This window comes from Scyliorhinus canicula, chromosome 4, assembly GCF_902713615.1.
Source record: "Scyliorhinus canicula chromosome 4, sScyCan1.1, whole genome shotgun sequence".
NCBI lineage: Eukaryota > Metazoa > Chordata > Chondrichthyes > Carcharhiniformes > Scyliorhinidae > Scyliorhinus > Scyliorhinus canicula.
Window position 1 is genome coordinate 190,332,951 of NC_052149.1, and position 19,220 is coordinate 190,352,170.

Sequence of the window (19,220 nt, forward strand, 5' to 3'; positions counted from 1 at the left end):
GCACAGGTAATATGGTATTAAGAGACAGGTGCTTCCAAAGGCCAGGGGCTCAAATAAGGCTCTTACTTGGACGTATTCCTAATACTTCACTGCAGTTACAATAATAAAGATTATTATTCTCATATTACCTGGATCTCTATCTGCAATGCGATGGAACCAAGGATCCAGAGTAATACAAAGTACTGCTTTGCAGGCCCGAATGCCTGCAACGACTTTGCAACTTCCATGAACAACAACCATGTTTGCCTTGACCTCGCTTCCCCTGCAGGATCTGCATTTCTGTCGTCAAATATGACGAACTACTTCCACATTAGGAGAGGACTTGAAATGTTTCTTCAACATCACGCTTACAGTCTCGTATCTAATCGTTCCCACTCATTTTGGAATTATCAGGGCTTTTTTTGCATTGGGCCCTCATATTCTTTTTTTAATATAAATTTATAGTACTCAATTCTGTATTTTTTTTTCCAATTAAGGGGCAATTTAGCAAGGCCAATCCACCTAACCTGCACATCTTTGGGTTGTGGGGGTGAAACCCACGCAGACATGAGGAAAATGTGCAAACTCCCTACGGACAGTGACCCAGAGCCGGGATTCGAACCCAGGTCCTCAGCACCACAGTCCCAGTGCTATCCACTGCGCCACATGCTGCCCGGGACCTCATATTCTTAAACTTTTACCTCCAAAACTAGCAGCTCCTCAGTTGATGCCTTACTTCAATGCTTCAGTATGTTAGAATTGGCAGCACAATATCAATCCCACTCAAACACTTACATTGATTATGCTTCCAGAGCCAGAATTGGCAATACTAGAGTTTGTGCAGATGAAGCCAATGATTGTCTAGGCATCACTCAGGATGACATTCACTCAGAGTTAAAACCCCAAAGTTAGGTCACTTGCTTACAATTAGTGCCATCAAAACTTGTGGTTCTTCAAAACTTACTTGTTGGCCAAGCTAGTCATCACTAATAGCACCTTTTTCCTCTTGGTACTATATCTTTTGATAATGCCTCTGAAATTGCCTTGGGACATTTTCCATACATTCACAGAATGATACGGGGCATAACCATTTAGTGCACTGTACATTTAAAAAAGCTGTACAATTAGTCCCACTCTTTCCGCATTCACCCACACATATTTTCCCTTCAAACATTCATCCAATTCCCTTTTGAATTGTTTTGTTTTTTTAAAATAATTTTTATACTCTGCATTTTTCACATTTTCTCCCAAATTTACACCCACCAACAATAAACAATAATCAGTAACAAATATGTCAATCCCCATATCAATAACAACAATCCCATCCTCCCACCAAACATTAGCACGCATGTTCACACAAATGACAAAAAAGAATTATGAATCACCCATAGTCGCCATTAACACACACAGCCCCCCCCCCCCCCCCCCCACCCACACGCCCCAACTAATGTTCGATGTTATCCAGTTCTTGAAAGTGCATGATGAATAATGCCCATGAATTGTAGAACCTCTCCATCCTTCCCCTCAGTTCAAACTTCACCTTCAAGAGTCAAGAATTCCAACAGGCACCCCCGCCACGCCAGGGCACAGGGTGGAGAGGTTGATCCTCAACCTATCAGGATCCGCCTTCAGGCGATCAATGAGGTGAAGGCTACAACATCTGCCTCCGCACCCGTTTCCAACCCTGGCTGGTCCGACACCCCGAATATGGCCTCCCTAGGGCCCGGGTCCAGTTTCACGTGCACCACTTTAGAAATTACCCTAAAAACCTCCTTCCAGTAATCCTCCAGCTTTGGATAGGACCAAAACATATGAACGTGATGAGCACCCCCCCCCCCAACGTTCACACACATCTTCTATTCCTTCAAAGAATCGGGTCATCCTCGCCCTCGTGAGGTGTGTTCTGTATACCACCTTCAGCTGTATCAGCCCCAACCCCGTGCACGAGGTGGAGGCATTCACTCTCCGGAGCACCTCACACCAGAACCCATCCTCCATATCCTCTCCCAACTTTTCCTCCCACTTTGCTTTGATCCCTTCCAGTGGTGCTTTCTCCTCTTCCAAAATAACTCCGTAAACCGCACCTCCTCCAGTAGTATGGAGGCCGGCTCCACCGGGAAGTTCTGTATCTCCTTTCTCGCAAAATCTCGAACCTGCATGTATCTAAACATTTCCCCCTGCTCCAGCCCATATTTCGCTTCCAGCTCCTTCAATCCTGCAAACCAACCCCATAAGAAACAAATCTTTTAGTGTCTTAATCCCCATCTCCTCCCAATTTCGAAAATTTCCAACCCACCTCCCTGGCTCAAATCTGTGGTGCCCCCGAATCGACATTTCCCTTGATCCTGCCCACAACCCAAAGTGTTCGCAAAACTGCCTCCATATTCTCAATGAAGCTATTATTACCGGTATCCCCGAGTATTTTCCCGGGGCTATCGGGAGCGGCGCTGTTGCTAGTGGGCTCAATTCCGACCCCCTGCACAAACTCTCCTCCATTCTGACCCACTGGGAATCAACCCCTCTGACCCAGCTCCGCACCTTCTCCACATTTTCCACAGTAGTAATAAATCAGGTTTGGAAGACCCAAGCCCCCTGCCTGCCTTCCCCTCTGTAGCAGCACCTTTCTAACTCTGGCATGAAATTTAATTTAACATGCAACCACCACTATTTCAGGCTGCACATAATGCATGCATAATTTATTTCCCCTTCATTGCCCATCTGCTGCTGTAAATCTCAGCTCTCTGGTCACCGATGTGTCAGCCACACAAAACAGTTTCTCCTTATTTATTCTTATTAAAACCCATCATAGAACATAGCACAGAACAGGCCCTTTGGCCCTCGATGTTGTGCTGAGCAATGATCACCCTACTTAAACCCACGTAACCCGTATACCCGTAACCCAACAATCCCCCCATTAACCTTACACTACGGGCAATTTAGCATGGCCAATCCACCTAACCCGCACATCTTTGGACTGTGGGAGGAAGCCGGAGCACCCGGAGGAAACCCACGCACACACAGGGAGGACGTGCAGACTCCACACAGACAGTGACCCAGCCGGGAATCGAACCTGGGACCCTGGAGCTGTGAAGCATTGATGCTAACCACCATGCTACCGTGAGGCCCCAATCATGATTTGGAATACAACGGTCAAATCTTTCCTTAACTTTCCCTGCTCCAAGGATAATGCCAGTTTCTTTGATATCTCCTCATAACTAAGCCCCTCACATCATTATGGTAAATCTTTCTGCCCCCCCATCATTCTGGTAAATCTTTCTGCACCCTCCCTTAGGACTTGACAGTCCTAAGTGTGGAACCAAGAATTGACCACAATACTCCATTTGAGGTCCAATATTTATAAAAGGTTTAGCATGAATTCCTTGCCTCACTCTCTGAAGCCAAGGATCCAGTATGCCTTTTTAACAGCATTCTCAACTTCTCCTGCCACTTTCAAAGATGTGTACTTACACCCCAGGTCTTTCTGCACTTCCTTTAAAATTGAATGATTCCGTTCATTTTGCCTCTTCTCATTCTTCCTGCCAAAATGAACCACTTTGATTCAAAATGATTCACTATTAAAAGGTGTTATATAAATAAATATTATTTAATTCACCAATTACTTCCAATACACTGGCCGAACAAAATTTAAAAACCTAGACCCAAGTCATAATCCAGCACCTCAGTTGGACAACAAGAAATACGAGATATCTTTGACGAAAGAGTGAGAACTGAGCCAAGACTTAAGGGTTAAAGTACAGCAAAGTAAAGACAGTGTGGAGGGAGACAAAGAAACAACATTTTAAAGCACCAACTTCTTAAAATAGGGGTAGTAGTCTAGTACCATTCTCTTTTTACACGCTCATGGTGGAGAATTGAATTTATTTATGTTGAATAAATTAGGAAGAATAGTTCACAATAATTATTAATAGCACTGAGCTGCATTCACGCTTTACAGAGATGGACTTACGGGATAGTTCAAAAGAATCCTTCTGCAACTCCAAGAGTACAGCAACACCAATGTTGTCTTTTGTCATAACTCTGTTCAACATAGCTTCTGAGCCATCTGAGTTTGCCATGGCCAACTGGTTGAATTCAACAGTATGGTTCTGAATCAGACAAAATCTACAAGAGAAAAATTATGAACATTATGTAAAAGTTTCCATTAATGTTTGTTAGAATTCCTCAATTCAGTTACACTTATCAAGTACAGATCAGAAAAATACGGTAATTACTGGATGTCTTGCAGGGGGTGGGGGGGGGATGCTACAAAGATCCAGTAGTCAGACAGCCTCTACAAGCAATAAAGAAAAAGGAAGTTATTCTTATTTACCCCTACCTATAAATGTTTGTGACTTTTCCCTTCACATGCTAATGGTCCTGTTGTGCATTTCTAGATACAAAGAAATTTTATACAGAAGTTAACTATTTCTCAGTTTTCAAAAACCGTCTGTCCAGTCAGCATTCAACCAAAAATGCTAGTTCATGTAAATTTGAAGTCCAATGTGCCCACTATAGAATGTCGATCTACAGCTGCTGCTTCATTCAGTATTCCTGCTTTGCAGCTTGTGTCATTATGTACAAAAATATGCAGCATTACATTTTTGTGCACTAAACTACACATGCTACTTTTAGATGACTCATCCAAACAACTGGAAGATGCTGGCTATGAACCCTGCATGGTTCTCATACAATTAGAAAATAGGAATTGCACCCAAGTGCAGTCTTATAACCTTACCAGTCTTTTGTCCTACTTATGTTACCAAAGTGCAGCATGGAATTTGCCTCTTCCCAGAAGCAGCAAACCAGGAGATTGTGTAAGGAAAAGAAACTAGCAAAATAATACACCAGAAAGTGTATGGCATACTAGTGTAGATTCAGAAATGTAGCACAAAATTATCAGCTTTAGCAAAAAAAAAAGAAATCAAACGATTAATTCAAATGTGTACAATGAGACGTTCTTTAAAAAAAGGATACAGAACTGTTAAGCAGAAGGAGACATACTTTAGGAACCTATTAAGCAAAAGTTTCATGTTAAAATAGATCCAATCAGAACATCATACCATGTGAAACAACACATGGTGTCCTGCTGCTTAAGTGTGACCTTGTCGCATTAAGGCTATTTAGTCTGAATTCTATAAAGTTTTGGTGCTAAATAATCAAGCTGTCTTCTCTGATACTGTATTCAGTACTGGATAGGCAAAAATCACCTGCAACTAAATATCAGGAAGACCAAACTCGCTGACATTGATCCCAGCTACAAACTCCTTCCCGATCTACTGACTATTCCTCTCCATGGCAACAGTCGGATTTATGAACCAGACTGTTTGCAACCTTGGTGTCATATTCCGGCCACATATTAGCACCGTCACCAACACACCTATTCCAACCTCTGTAGCATCGTTGGACTTTACCTTTGCCAGTGTGATTTCTGCCAAAACCTCACCTGTGCCTGTGTCACCTCAAGAATAGACTATTCTGACACACTTCTGGTCAGCTACCCACATTCTACCCTCCACACACCAGAGGTCATCCAAAACTCTTGTGGCTTGTATCCTCCTTTACGCCAAGTTCTCTTCTTCAATATCACCTATTGCTTGCTGACTTGCATTGAGGCATTACTTTATCGGTAGCAAATTTTAAAATTTGCATCCTTGTTTCACAGTAACCACCCCATGGCCTCGCCCCACTTCCAGAATCTTCTCCAGCCCACAGTCCTCAAGAGATATTTACACTCATCTAATTCTGGTCTCTTAGGCATTCCTGATTTAAATTGCTCCATCTACTTAGGCCCCAAGCTCTGTAAATACCTCTTTGCTCCATTGAGATGCTCTTTAAAACTTATCTATTTGATCATATTTTGACCAGCTGCCCTAATAACCTTGTGTGACTCACTGACAAATTTTGATTTATAACCCTCTTGTAAAGGACCTTGGGGTACTTTTATACATTAAAGGCTCGACATAAATACTAGTTGCTTTTGTTGTTTCCGGAAAGGCCAATTAAGAGCCTGAAGATGTGGGAGATCTGAAATTTTACATTTCTGAGGTTCTCAAAATTGCACATGACAATTACTTGACACTTTTTTAAAAAATGCAGCAGAAGCTGCATTTAAGTGTAACGTTAAACCAGTGACAAAGCCAGCCTACAACAAATATATTTCAGAAGAATTGAGAAATTTTCATACTGGGGACAAAGTAGGCTGGGGAGAAGGGAAATTGCCTCACTTGGAATCTGCTTTTTCCACTGGTTGGTATTTTGATAGCAGGCGACAGACACCAACTGCTGTTTTCAAACAAGTTATTTCAGCAGCGTAATTATACAAGAGCCTATACATCAGTTGCTGCTGCTCGCTTTAATGTAGCTCATTTCTTTCAGTCTGGTGCTAATTAACTCACAACTTTCATCAGTTGGGTCATACAGACGCTACAGCATATCTGATCTATTTGGCTAACATATTTTAAATGGTGCTCCCATGACCAGAAATGTTATCTCTTCCAATTATGCATCTCAATGGTTCAGTGCTAACTATGAGCAGGGTCCAATTGTTATGTTATTCCTTGTTGGGAAACCAGAAATTTTGTATTGCAACAAGTCATTTTTCAATTTAAACAAATATTGTCCAATCAAATTTGACTGCTCGACCAAACGTTTCTGCTTTGGAAACAATTGGCAATCTGGATGCAAATGGCACTGTTGAAACTTTTTGCTTCAAGTTTCTGCTCAATTTGTCTGCATATTTAATGTAAAATCTTCTATGAATTTGTGCTATTGGACAGTCGTTTAGAATGTAATTAAAAAAAAATTAGCACTAAATATATTTGTTGATGTACTTTATGGTAACCTGATGCAACTTTATTAACTGTAGGTTTGTCGTACAAAATAAACAATTTAGTCAATCATTTGAGTAACCCAATCTTAAATAACTAAAAGCAGCTTTAAAAACTATCAGAACCACTTACTTAACATTGAGAATATCCTCCATCGTATTGTATGGTACTACAGCCATGATAAATGGGATAGATTTCAAACAGATCCAGACTGGGCAACTATGAGGTCCTCTGAGCCAACAACAGCAATTGGACTCAACCACAATCTACAACCTCATGGACAACATATCCCCCATTCCATCATTACCACCAAGCTAGCGAATCAACCCTTGTTCAGAGAGTGCAAGAGGGCGTGAAAAAAGTAGCAGTAAGCATGACCGGGCAAAGCTACAACACAGGGCTACTTGCATGTCAAACAGCATAAGGAGCATGTGATGGACAGAGGTAAGCAAGTCCACAACCACAGATCAGATCGAATCTTTGCATTCTTGCCACATCCAGTCAGGAATGGTAGTGGATCATTAAACAACTGGGCGAGGAGGCTCCACAAATATTCCCATCCTCAATGGTGAGGAAGCCAGCACATCAGTGCAAAAGATAAGGCTGAGGCTTTTGCAACAATTTGTAGCCAGAAGTGCCGAGTGGATGATCCATCTTGGCCTCCTTTGGAGGTCCCCAGCATCACAGATGCCAGCCTTTGGTCAATTTGATTAATGCCACGTGATAGCAAGAAACAGCTGAAGGCACTGGATACTACAATGGTTATGAGTCCTGACAATATTCCGGCAATGGTACTGAAGACTTGGACTCCAGATGCACCCCTAGCCAAACAGTGACAACTAGGTACAACACTGACATTTACCCAGCAACGCGGAAAATTGCCCACAAAAAGTAGGACAAATCCAATCCAGCTATTACCACTCCACCAGTCTCCCCTCGATCATCATCCATGATGGAAAAGGGCATCGACAGTGCTATCAATTGGCACTTGCTTCTCAATAACTTACTTAAATACGCTCAGTTTGGGTTCCACCAGGGTAACTCGACTCCTGACCTCATTGCAAGTTTGGTTCAAATATGGACAAGAGAGCTGAACCCCAAAGAGTGAGGCAAGGGCAGCACGGTAGTATAGTGGTTAGCACAGTTGCCTCACAGCTCCAGGGTCCCAGATTCGATTCCTGGCTGGGTCACTGTTTGTGCGGGGTCTGCACGTTCTTGCCGTGTCTGTGTGGGTTTCCTCTGGGTGCTCCGGTTTCCTCCCACAGTCCAAAGATGTGCGGGTTACGTGGATTGGCCATGCTAAAATGCCCTTAGTTACCCAAGAGGTTAAGTGGGGGTTACGGGGACAGGGTAGACAGGTTGGTGCTCTTTGTAAGGACCGGTGCAGACTTGATGGGCCAAATAGCCTACTTCTGCACTGTAGATTCTATGAAATAGAAGTTTATTTAGTCACCTCCTTGGTGGTCCACAAGTGCAATTAGCAGAACTGCCAATGGTGATGAGTACCCAATTCATTTTTTTTAAATTAAGGGGCAGTTTGGTATGGCAATCCACCTAGCCTGCACATCTTTGGGTTGTGGTGGTGACACCCACGCAAACATGGGGAGAATGTGCAAACTCCACACGGACAGTGACCCAGGGCCGGGATTGAACCCAAGCGCCGTGAGGCAGCAGCGCTAACGACTGCACCACCGTGCCGCCCTTGATGAAGCATATCTAATGGTATAATCAGTTTTGAGCTTTAGGTTGCATTGTAACGCAGCGTTTTTTAAAATTAGCACAAAAGATTGCAGAAATTCGATTTGCATACGATAGGGAGTATGTTCAAAAGTTTGCAATCTTTTTACCGGTTTGGTTGAACTGGGTTGAAAAATCAGCGCAACTTTGAAGAAACTCCTGTCCATTATAACACAAGCCATAGAAAAGGCAGAGTGGAGGTTCAAGAGAATAAAAGCAAGAGTTAAAGTCTATAGTTATATAAATGAGGTACTAAGATTACACCCCCCCCCCCCCGATTTCCCATTGATACAGAAAATACTAGAAGGTGGAGTCTCATTTTTCAGATTGATGAAAGCTTGTGTGCACAGCATAAAGCAGTGAAACAGTGAATAATTTTATCTGGATGGTAGATTGTAACAAAGGAGAATAAACTCCGTATAACTAGAATATTGAACGAGAAAGTTAGAAATCTTTTAATATGAGCATTAGAACATGAATACTTTGTTTCAAGGATGCGTTTAAAAAGATGGCAGTATAATTTTTCAAAATTCGGATATACATTAGAATCACAACATGCAGAAGGAGGCCATTCGGTCATCAAATCTGCATTGACACTCTGAAAGAGCACCCTACTGAGGCCCGCGCCCCCACCCTATCTCCGTAACCCAGTAACCCCACCTAACCCTATGGACACGAAGGGGCAATTTAGCATGGCCAATCCACCTAACCTGCACATCTTTGGACTGTGGGAGGAAACCGGAGCACCTGGAGGAAACCCACAGTGACCCAAGGCTGGAACTGAACCCAGGTCCCTGACACTGAGGCAGAAGTGCTAACCACTGTGCCGCCCAAGAAAAGAAAAAACATGAAACAGATAGAGAAGCAGGATTAGGGTTGCTAGCTGTCGTTAGCGAGCATTAAAACTAATGGCTTCTGTGCATTAACTTCTATGACTATTTCATTTCCTACAACAATTCCTCCCTGTTCATTGAAACTAGGCTATTTGAATACAGTTATGAGGTTAAAATATTTATTTTCTTTCCATTAAAATAAAAACTTACTTTTCAGTCTTATAGAATATTGCACAGCCATCTACATGCTTCCGGTCAGATTCAGACATCGTCCTGGCTCTGGATTTGGGGCTGAAGAAACCATCATAGCCATGTTCTTTAAGTTCAACCAGGAAAAAAGCGAAGTACTGTTCAGTTTCAACTTCCTGCACAAAAATTAAAGCATAATTCAATAGGCATTAAAGTGATGAGATTTGTTAGTAATCCTACCACAACTGTGTCCAGGTGTAGGACAGTAATCATAAATTGTACAGGTACAACTTCACAGTAACTTCCTCAGATATGGTATAATTGCGAGCTTGCACTTCTAGCTTCTATTGGTCAACGCCAGTATATTAAAAATTTGGCAGAACATCATGAACGGGAATATCACCTGTACATTTTATTTTTTAAAAAGAGATTTTGTAAGCATTGCATCACGTCATGTGCACATTGAATGGCTATGAATTCTTAAAATTATTTGCAAAGAACTCCTTAAGATAATCTGAGTGACAAAGAGACTCACCTGAAGACTTATGATGTCTGCATTGCAGTTCAAGATTTCTTGCATTATAGATTTTTTCCTATATTCCCAATTCAGTGCCCATGATGGACAGTACCCATACAGCTGTCGTGTGGCATATTTGTCACATAGTACGTTATAGCACATGACAGAGAACAACGCTGTAAAACAATATTTTGTTTTTAAAAAGTGATTTTAAAAATCCAATGACGGCTCAGTAATTAATAAATAATAGTCAAATTTGGGAAAACTCTAGGAGTGCGTGCATGAAATTATTAGCACCTAAAAGACACGTGCTTCTGCTAGTCAGTTCTCATATTTATCTGGAACCAAGACCCACCACCAAACTAACTTCATGGCTTACAGTCCAAGTGGAAACAGAAGCCCGCAAACCTGATTAACATTTAATCACAATACAAACTGAACTCCAATTGGAGATATAAAACCCTTCCTTCGACACCCCACTCCCATTCCATTTTGCAGACAAAGTTTGTGCAAAGCTTTCTATCTCACTCATTTTACATTTCCTTAATTAGTTTCAAGAGGATGGGATTGTTTCACCACACTCATCTTCAATAATAACATAGGACCATGAGAAATAAATGCATGAGTCGTCTAATGAGTCCTTTGAGCTCACTCCACCATTAAGATCATGGCCAACCTCATCTCTACTTTCCTGCTCAATCTCCATATCCCTCAATTCCCAGAGTCCAAAAATCCAATGATCACAGTCCTGGACATCCACAATGACTGACCATCCACAGCTCTCTGGGGTAGCTAATGTCAAAGATCCCCAACCCTCCAAGTGAAGAAATCTCTCGTCTCAATCATCTGAAATGGTTATCCCTACATTTCTGAGACTACACATCGAGCTTCAGACTTGCCAACCAAAAACAGACTCCTCAAGCTAATGGGGCTAAAGGTAGTGTCATGTGAATGTACCTTTAAGAAATGGGTGTTTATCAGTGATGTCAGAGTGTGGGTGGAGCTAGGCTGTGTCAATTTTTTACTTTTGTTTTAGGCTGTTTGCTGCAGGGTGTGTTTTTGGTTTTGTTTTCAGTGTTGGAGCTTAAGCCAGACAGAGCAGGTGTACTGTTGATCTCTCTGCCATGAAAAGACTATCTCTTGATCATTTGGTGAATTGAGAATTATAAATGTTGTCAGTATGAATGTAAACCTGATGTGCTTCTGTTAAAAGGTGTTTCTTCTGTCTTCTGGATGTTGTTTGGGAAGTTATTAAGGATTACTTGGTGTTGTATTCTTTGGGAGTTGTATTTGAATTGATGGTTGCTAAGTTGTCCACTGTATGTTTTAAAAAAGGTTAACTTGAGTTCATAGAACAAACATTGTTTTACTTTAAAAAATATTTTTCCATTTCTGCTGTACCACACATGGAGAGTGGGCCGTGTGCTCCCCATACCACAATCTATTAAAAGTTGTGGGTCAGGTGAATTCCATGATACACTTTAGGGTTCTCGAAACCCTGGCCCATAACAGTAGTCAAGTCTCCTGGCTCTGATAGAATGCACCCCAGAGTACTAAAAGAGATGGTGGGGGAAATAGCAAATGGCCTTGTGGTAATTTACCAAAATTCGCTGGACTCTGGGGCGATTCCGGCAGATTGGAAAAATGTGATGCCACTGTTTTTAAAAAAAAGGTAGACAAAAGGCAGGTAACTATAGGCCAGTTAGCTTAACTCCTGTAGTGAGGAAAATGCTTGAATCTATCGTAAAGGAAGAAATTGCGAGACATGTGGATAGAAATTGTCCCATTGGCGCAGCATGGGTTCATGAAATGTAGGTCATGTTTGACTAATTTCGTGGAATTCTTTGAGGACATTACGAGTGAAGTGGACACTGGGGAACGGGATGTGGTGTATCTGGATTTCAAGAAGGCATTCGACAAGGTGCCGCTCAAAAGGCTGCTGCATAAGAATAATGCGTATGGTGTTATGGGCAATGTATTAGCATGGATAGAGAATTGGTTAACTGACAGAAAACAAAGAATGGTGATAAATGGGTGTTTTTCTGGTTGGCGATCAGTGGCTCGTGGTGTGCCTCAGAGATCAGTGTTGAGTTTGCAATTATTCACAATTTACATGGATGATCGGGAGTTGGGGACCAAGTGCAATGTGTCAAAGTTCGTATATGACACTAAAATGAGTGAGAGAGCCAAGTGTGCACAGGATATGGAAAGTCTGCAGAGGGTTAGGGTCTGGCAGATGGAGTTCAATGTTGATAAATGGGAGATCATCCACTTTGGGAGGAATAACAGCAAAATGGACTATTATTTAAATCGTAAAAATTTGCAGCATGATGCTATGCAGAGGGACCTGGGTGTCAGTGTACATGAATCACAAAATGTTGGTCTGCAGGTGCAGCAAGTAATTAAGAGGGCAAATAGAATTTTGACCTTCATTGCCAGGGGGATGGAATTTAAAAGCAGGGATGTTATGTTGAAGCTGTGCAGGGTGCTGGTGAGGCCACACCTGGAGTAGTGTGTACAGTTTTGGTCTTACTTGAGAAAGGATGTACTGGCACTGGAGGGTGTGCAGAGGAGATTCACTGTGTTGATTCTGGAATGGAGAGGATTAGTTTATGAGGAGAGACTAAGTAGATTGGGACTATACTCATTGGAATTTAGAAGAATGAGGGAGGATCTTATAGAAACTTATAAAATTATAAAGGGAATAGATAGGATAGAAACAGGGAGGTTGTTTCCACTGGCGGGCAAAAGTAGAACTCGGGGGCAAAGCCTCAAAATAAGGGATGCAGATTTAGGACTGAGTTGAGGAGGAACTTCTTCACCCAAAGGGTTGTGAATCTGTGAAATTCCCTGCCCAGCGAAACAGTTGAGGCTATCTCATTAAATGTTTTAAGGCAAAGGTAGATAGATTTTTGAACAGTAAAGGAATAAAGGTTACGGTGAGCGGGTGTTTAAGTGGAGCTGAGTCCATAAAAAGATCAGCCTTGATCTTATTGACTTGCAGAGGAGGCTTGCAGGGCCAGATGGACTACTCCTGCTCCTAGTTCTTATGTACCCTATCAAGCCCTCTCAGAATCTTGGGTTTCAATGAGATCACCCATTATTCTTGTAAACTTCATAGATTAGCTATTGTACTCAATCACTCCTCTTAGGACAGCATTCTCATTCCAGGAATCGCTCACGAATCTTCATTGCAACTCTCTAAAGACAAGTATATCCTTCCTTAGGTAGAGACCAAACCTGTAGAATTGTAGTCTTATACTAGACCTGTACAGTTGCAGTAAAACGTCATTGTTCTTGTTGTGGCATACACACACGCACGCACGCAGAGACGACAAACAAACACAGAAGGGAAGAGAGGGGTGAAACTAATAAGTAAAAGGATAAAGAGTATATTTTCAGATGGTTGTTTTTAAGCACACTTCTTCAAATCAGGCTGAGATCTCAATTTCCAGTCTGTGATGGTTTTCACTGTAGATTCATTCAGGTCTCTGCAGTTTCAGAAATACAGCAGCTATGAGAGAGAAAGAGCGAACGAGGGACCAAGCGGGCGAGGAGAGAGGCAGAACGCAAGGCCAGGAGGAGAGAGGGAGCGCAAGGAGGGAGAGAGACGGAGCGCAAGGAGGGGAGAGACGGAGCGCAAGGCGAGGGGAAAGAGAGATAGGGCAAGGCAAGGGGAGAGTGGGGGAGCGCGAGGCAGGGGGGGAAGAGAGAGGGAGCATGAGGCGGGGAGAGAGGGGGAACGCGAGATGGGGGAGAAGAGAGGGAACACGCGACGGGGGGGGGGGGAAAGAGAGAGGGAACACGAGACGGGGGGGGGGGGGAAGAGAGAGGGAGGGAATGTGATGCGGGGAGAGAGAGGGAGTGCCTGGAGGGGTGAGAGGGGGAGTGCCAGGACTGGTGAGAGAGGGAGTGCCAGTAGGGGTGAGAGGGAGCACGAGGCCAGGAGAGAGAGAGCACGAGAGAGAGAAGGGGGGGGGGGGGGGGCGCACTAGACAGGGATAACAGCCAAAAAAAACTAAAGAAAGGGGTAATAAGGGAACAGGAAGGTCCCTTAGATCATATTATACTCCATCTACCATTTTGTTGCCCATTCACTTAACCTTTCTGTTACTCTCTGCAGATTCCTCACAGCTTATTATTCTATCTAACTTGACATCAGAAAACTGGGATACATTACACACAAGTTCCATCATCCAAGTCATCAATATAGACTAAATGGCTGAGGCCCCAGCACCCACTTGTAACAGGCTGCCACTTTGAAAATGATCAGTTTATTCCTACTGTTGTACCCTTTCACCAATCTTCCATCCATGTGAACCTGTTATCCCAATGCCACAAGGTCACATCGTCTACAACAACATTACGTGGCACTTTTATTTCTCATCATTTGAAAGTCCAAATATACTATATCCATGGGTTCCTCTTTATCTACCCTCTTAGCTATACACTCAAAGTAAACTTGAATAGATTTAGTAAACACACTTCACTTTCACAAAACCTTGTTGACTCTGCCTAATTATATTATGATTTTCTAAGTCTCCTGCTCCCACTTCCTTATTAACGAATTGCCACATTATCCCAATTACAGGTCCCCATATTCTCTCCGCCACCTTTCATCAGTAGCAACATTTGTTTGGGACTATTCCAAAAGTTAGGGAATTTTGGAAGATCAAAACCATTGCATCCACCATTACTATAGCAACCCCTTTAGAACTCAAGTAAGCCACCAGGTCCCAGGGATTTGTCGATGTTCACTTCTATTAATTTCTTTAATATTAAACTACTTCAACTTCTATCCTTTCATTAACCACATCAATCCCCACTATTTCTGGTCTGTGTTTTTGTCTTCCTCATTATAATTTTCTCCTATAACACAGCCTAGAAAAGGAAGCAAATTTACCTTTGCTACCCTTTCCCCACCTCTCCCCTCTCCCCCCCCCCCCCCCCCGGCAAAAAAAAAAAAAATCCTGTACGGGTTACAATTTGCTTTTATATTTTTGGCTACTCTACTCTCATATTCTATTTACTCTATCAATTTAAATTTTCTGCTTTATTATTCCTCCTGCCCAAATAGGCAACCTCACATTTTTCCACATCATACTCCCATCTGCCAAAGTTTTGCCCACTCAATCCATTGATATCCCTTTGCATTCTGTGTCCCCCTTATCGACTTGCTTTCCTACCTATCTTTGCATGCCATGATGTGGAGATGCCGGCGTTGGACTGGGGTGAGCACAGTAAGAAGTCTTACAACACCAGGTTAAAGTCCAACAGGTTTGTTTCAAACACGAGCTTTCGGAGCACGGCTCCTTCTTCACCTGAAGAAGGAGCCGTGCTCCGAAAGCTCGTGTTTGAAACAAACCTGTTGGACTTTAACCTGGTGTTGTAAGACTTCTTACTATCTTTGCATGGTCAGCAAGACTGGTTACAATACACTTAGCCCTTCATCCAAGACATTGTAAATAGTTACGGCTCCAGCATCGATTCCTGTGGCTCTCCCTAATTAGTTTTCCAAACTGAAATTATGCAGTTATCCGGACCTTGCTTCTGTTAGTTAGCCAATCCTCTGTCCATGCTGATGTATTTCTCACAAAACCATGAATTCTTTATCTTGTACTGTAACCTTTTATGTGGCAACTTATTGAATGACTTTTAGAAATTCAAATATACATCTAGTGGTTCCCCTTTGTTCACCCAGCTTGTTGCATCCTCAAATCACTTTCTTTATATCGTAATTTGGTCGTAAGAACTTGATTATTGTTGAAAAATACATTGTTGAAGCTTTTCATCTTGTATTCATCAGGCCAATTCGTAAGAATATCAAATGTAAAGAGAACAACAGTTCATTCGGCATGAGGAAAGTGTTGATTGGTTGGCGTTCACTTGCCAACCAACTGTAGCAAGTTTTGCTACAACTTTACAGAGATCAGGGCAGCACGGTGGCCTAGTGGTTAGCACAACCGCCTCACGGCGCTGAGGTCCCAGGTTCGATCCCGGCTCTGGGTCACTGTCCGTGTGGAGTTTGCACATTCTCCCCGTGTCTGCGTGGGTTTCGCCCCCACAACCCAAAAATGTGCAGAGTAGGTGGATTGGACACGCTAAATTGCCCCTTAATTGGAAAAAATAATTGGGTAATCTAAATTTATAAAAAAAAAAACTTTACAGAGATCGATGGATTCCACTTGCCAAACAGAACTCTCTTCTGATGCATAAAATGTTGTTCCCATTACATTTGGTATTATTGTAAATTATCCTGTTTAGTGCACGATGGAACGATGGGTCGGTTGTTTTCTTGTTACGACACCCTGAGCTAACGAGCAATCAATTCCAGCCCCACAGGCCCCCGAGTCCCAACGCAAGTGAATTAACCAATAATTCGTATAACGTTTCCGAGATCTTTGAGCCTTGACTGCTCTCATGACTTACAGGCACCTGATTTGTATATGAAACACAACAACTGTTTATTTATAACATCAGTAGAGGTAAGGTATGCAATAATTACACTAGAATAATGGCCAGCTAATCTACCTGTACCCCGCCACTCTTTTACCGTCCCGCCCTCACACAAAACATACACATGTAGACGGAGGGGGAGAGGAAAATTGGAGGATTAATGCGAGATGGAAGACGAGTGCCCTTGCTTCGTCTGTTGAACTAGTTTTTCAGCTGACTGTCCTTCCAGGAGGCGGAATAATTGAGAACCACCAGTTGGATGACTAACAAGGATCTTCTGGCTAGAACATTCAGACCAAATCCCCAGACAATAGATTCTCTCTGGGGTGTCACTTTAACTTTTATTAACCTGTACCTTCACTCAGGCCGGTGTAATTCTTATTTGTTTCCAACCCCACAATATTTTAAAGAGGGTTCTTTAAACGACTGGCCCTGCTCTGCAGCTTTTGCTGGACTAAGCTTCCTTGCAGTTCAATCTGACAAGAGAGAGAGAGAAAGAAAGGTCTTTACTTTGAAACTTTAGAAGGAGTCCATCAGGTAAGAGAGAGAAAACAGGGCTGTGGCCCTCCAGCTTCTCAATCAAACTGAAACTAAAAACCAGATGAAGCCTTTCTGTCCCTAACAGAACATTAGATTGGTCAGCAGCAATCAGCACAGATTACCAGCCAAGAGCCTGGCAAAGTAAGCAGCTCATGAGCTGACAGCCAAGTCCATCATGATGAGTCATCACCGATTCCAGCACTTCTTGCTGGATCCCTTTTTTTAAAAATTAAAGGCGAGTCCATTTTAAAAATGTAGGTCCCGGTACACAAATTATAATAGCCAAAATGACAGAAAGGGAATACACAGGGAAAACAGGAGGGTCCTGCATTCTTCAATACTCAATTTCTTTACACATTTGCAATTGCTCTTTTACTGTTATACTTTTAACTTAATTTCCGAATTTACCACAGCAAATCGCCGCTCATAACTCTGCAATTGGCTTTATTAAGTTTAAGACTTGTATACGTCAATCTTGAACTCAAGTATGAAATTCTATCATTGTCACTATTGTTTCAACGGTCCTTTACTGATATTACTAATTAATTCCGCCATTATACACAAAAAAATTAAAATAGTCTCTTCCCTGTTTGGCTCCGAAAGTTATTGTTCCAGGAAAGTGTCTTAAATACATACCAGAACTCGCCCTCTAAACTACTTTTTACCAATTCGGGTAAGGGCAGCAGGGTAGCATTGTGGATAGCACAATCGCTTAACAGCTCCAGGGTCCCAGGTTCGATTCCAGCTTGGGTCACTGTCTGTGTGGAGTCTGCACATCCTCCCCGTGTGCGCGTGGGTTTCCTCCGGGTGCTCCGGTTTCCTCCCATAGTCCAAAGATGTGCAGGTTAGGTGGATTGGCCATGATAAATTGCCCTTAGTGTCCAAAATTGCCCTTAGTGTTTGGCGGGGTTACTGGGATAGGGTGGAGGTGTTAACCTTGGGTAGGGTGCTCTTTCCAGGAGCCGGTGCAGACTCGATGGGCCGAATGGCCTCCTTCTGCACTGTAAATTCTATAAATCTATAAACTTGATTTGTCCTCTCTATATGTGGATCAAAGTTTCAATTATTAATACGTTACCTTTGTTGAACGTTCCTCTTGTTTTTTTTAGAAATTTAGAGTACCCAAATCATTTTTTGAATTAAGGGGCAATATAGAGTGGCCAATCCACCTACCCTATGCATCTTTGGGTTGTGGGGGCAAAACCCACGCAAACACGGGGAGAATGTGCAAACTCCACATGGACAGTGACCTAGAACAGGGATCGAACCTGGGACCTCGGTGCCGTGAGGCAGCAATGCTAACAACTGCGCCACCATGCTGCCCTTGAATGTTCCTCTTAATACTTAGTCCAACTGTATAACTACCATTAGAAGGTTTGTAAACTACTCTTACCAGTATTTTCTGCCTGTGTTATCTTTACCCATAATGAATTCTACTTTTTGCTCTTCTGATCAGAGGTCTTTCCTCAGTATTGACCTTTATTATCAGTGCTATCCACCCTCTTTTTTTTCCCCCATTTTAGAATTCCTACAGTGCAAAAGGAGGCCATTTGGCCCACTGAGTCTACAATGACCCGCTGAAAGATCACCCTAACTAGGCCTACTCCACTACCCCATCCACATAACCCCAACTAACCTTTGGACACCAAGGGCCAATTTAGCATGGCCAACCCACAAAACCTGCACATCTTTGGACTGTAGGAAGAAATCGGAGCATCTTGGAGGAAACCCACACAGACACGTGGATAAAATGCAAACTCCACAAAGAGAGTCAAAGAACAAACAACAATACGGCCCTCCAAGTCTGTGCCGACCATGGCACCTGCCTAAACTAAAACCGTATGTACTTACGGAGTCCGTATCCTTCTATTCCCACTCTATTCTTAATTTGTCTAGATGCCCCTTAAATGCCGCTATTGTACCCGCTCCCACACCGCCTCAGGCAGCACGTTCCATATATTTACCACCCTCCGTGTATTTGCCTCACACATCTGTACCAAACTTTTCCCCACGCAGTTTAAACCTATGTCCCCTTGTACTTGACTCTCAAGGAATTCTTTCCTAGGAAAGAGCATCTGACTATCCACTCTGTCCATGCCACTAATCATCTTGTCGACCTCTATCAGGTCGCGTCTCAGCCTC

The 19,220-nt window shown here is 42.7% G+C and overlaps 1 protein-coding gene across 3 annotated transcripts in view; it reads right to left on the reverse strand.

Annotated features, from left to right (window-relative positions):
• Positions 1-19,220, reverse strand: part of LOC119965250 (CCR4-NOT transcription complex subunit 6) — a 143,931-nt gene that overhangs the window by 29,924 nt on the left and 94,787 nt on the right. For all 3 annotated transcript variants that reach the window (XM_038795742.1, XM_038795740.1, XM_038795741.1), the window contains 3 exons: positions 10,101-10,258; positions 9,587-9,741; positions 3,947-4,101 (listed from right to left, as the gene is read on the reverse strand). In XM_038795742.1, the coding sequence (XP_038651670.1) occupies positions 3,947-4,101; positions 9,587-9,741; positions 10,101-10,258 (468 nt within the window). The remainder of the gene's footprint in view (positions 1-3,946; positions 4,102-9,586; positions 9,742-10,100; positions 10,259-19,220) is intronic.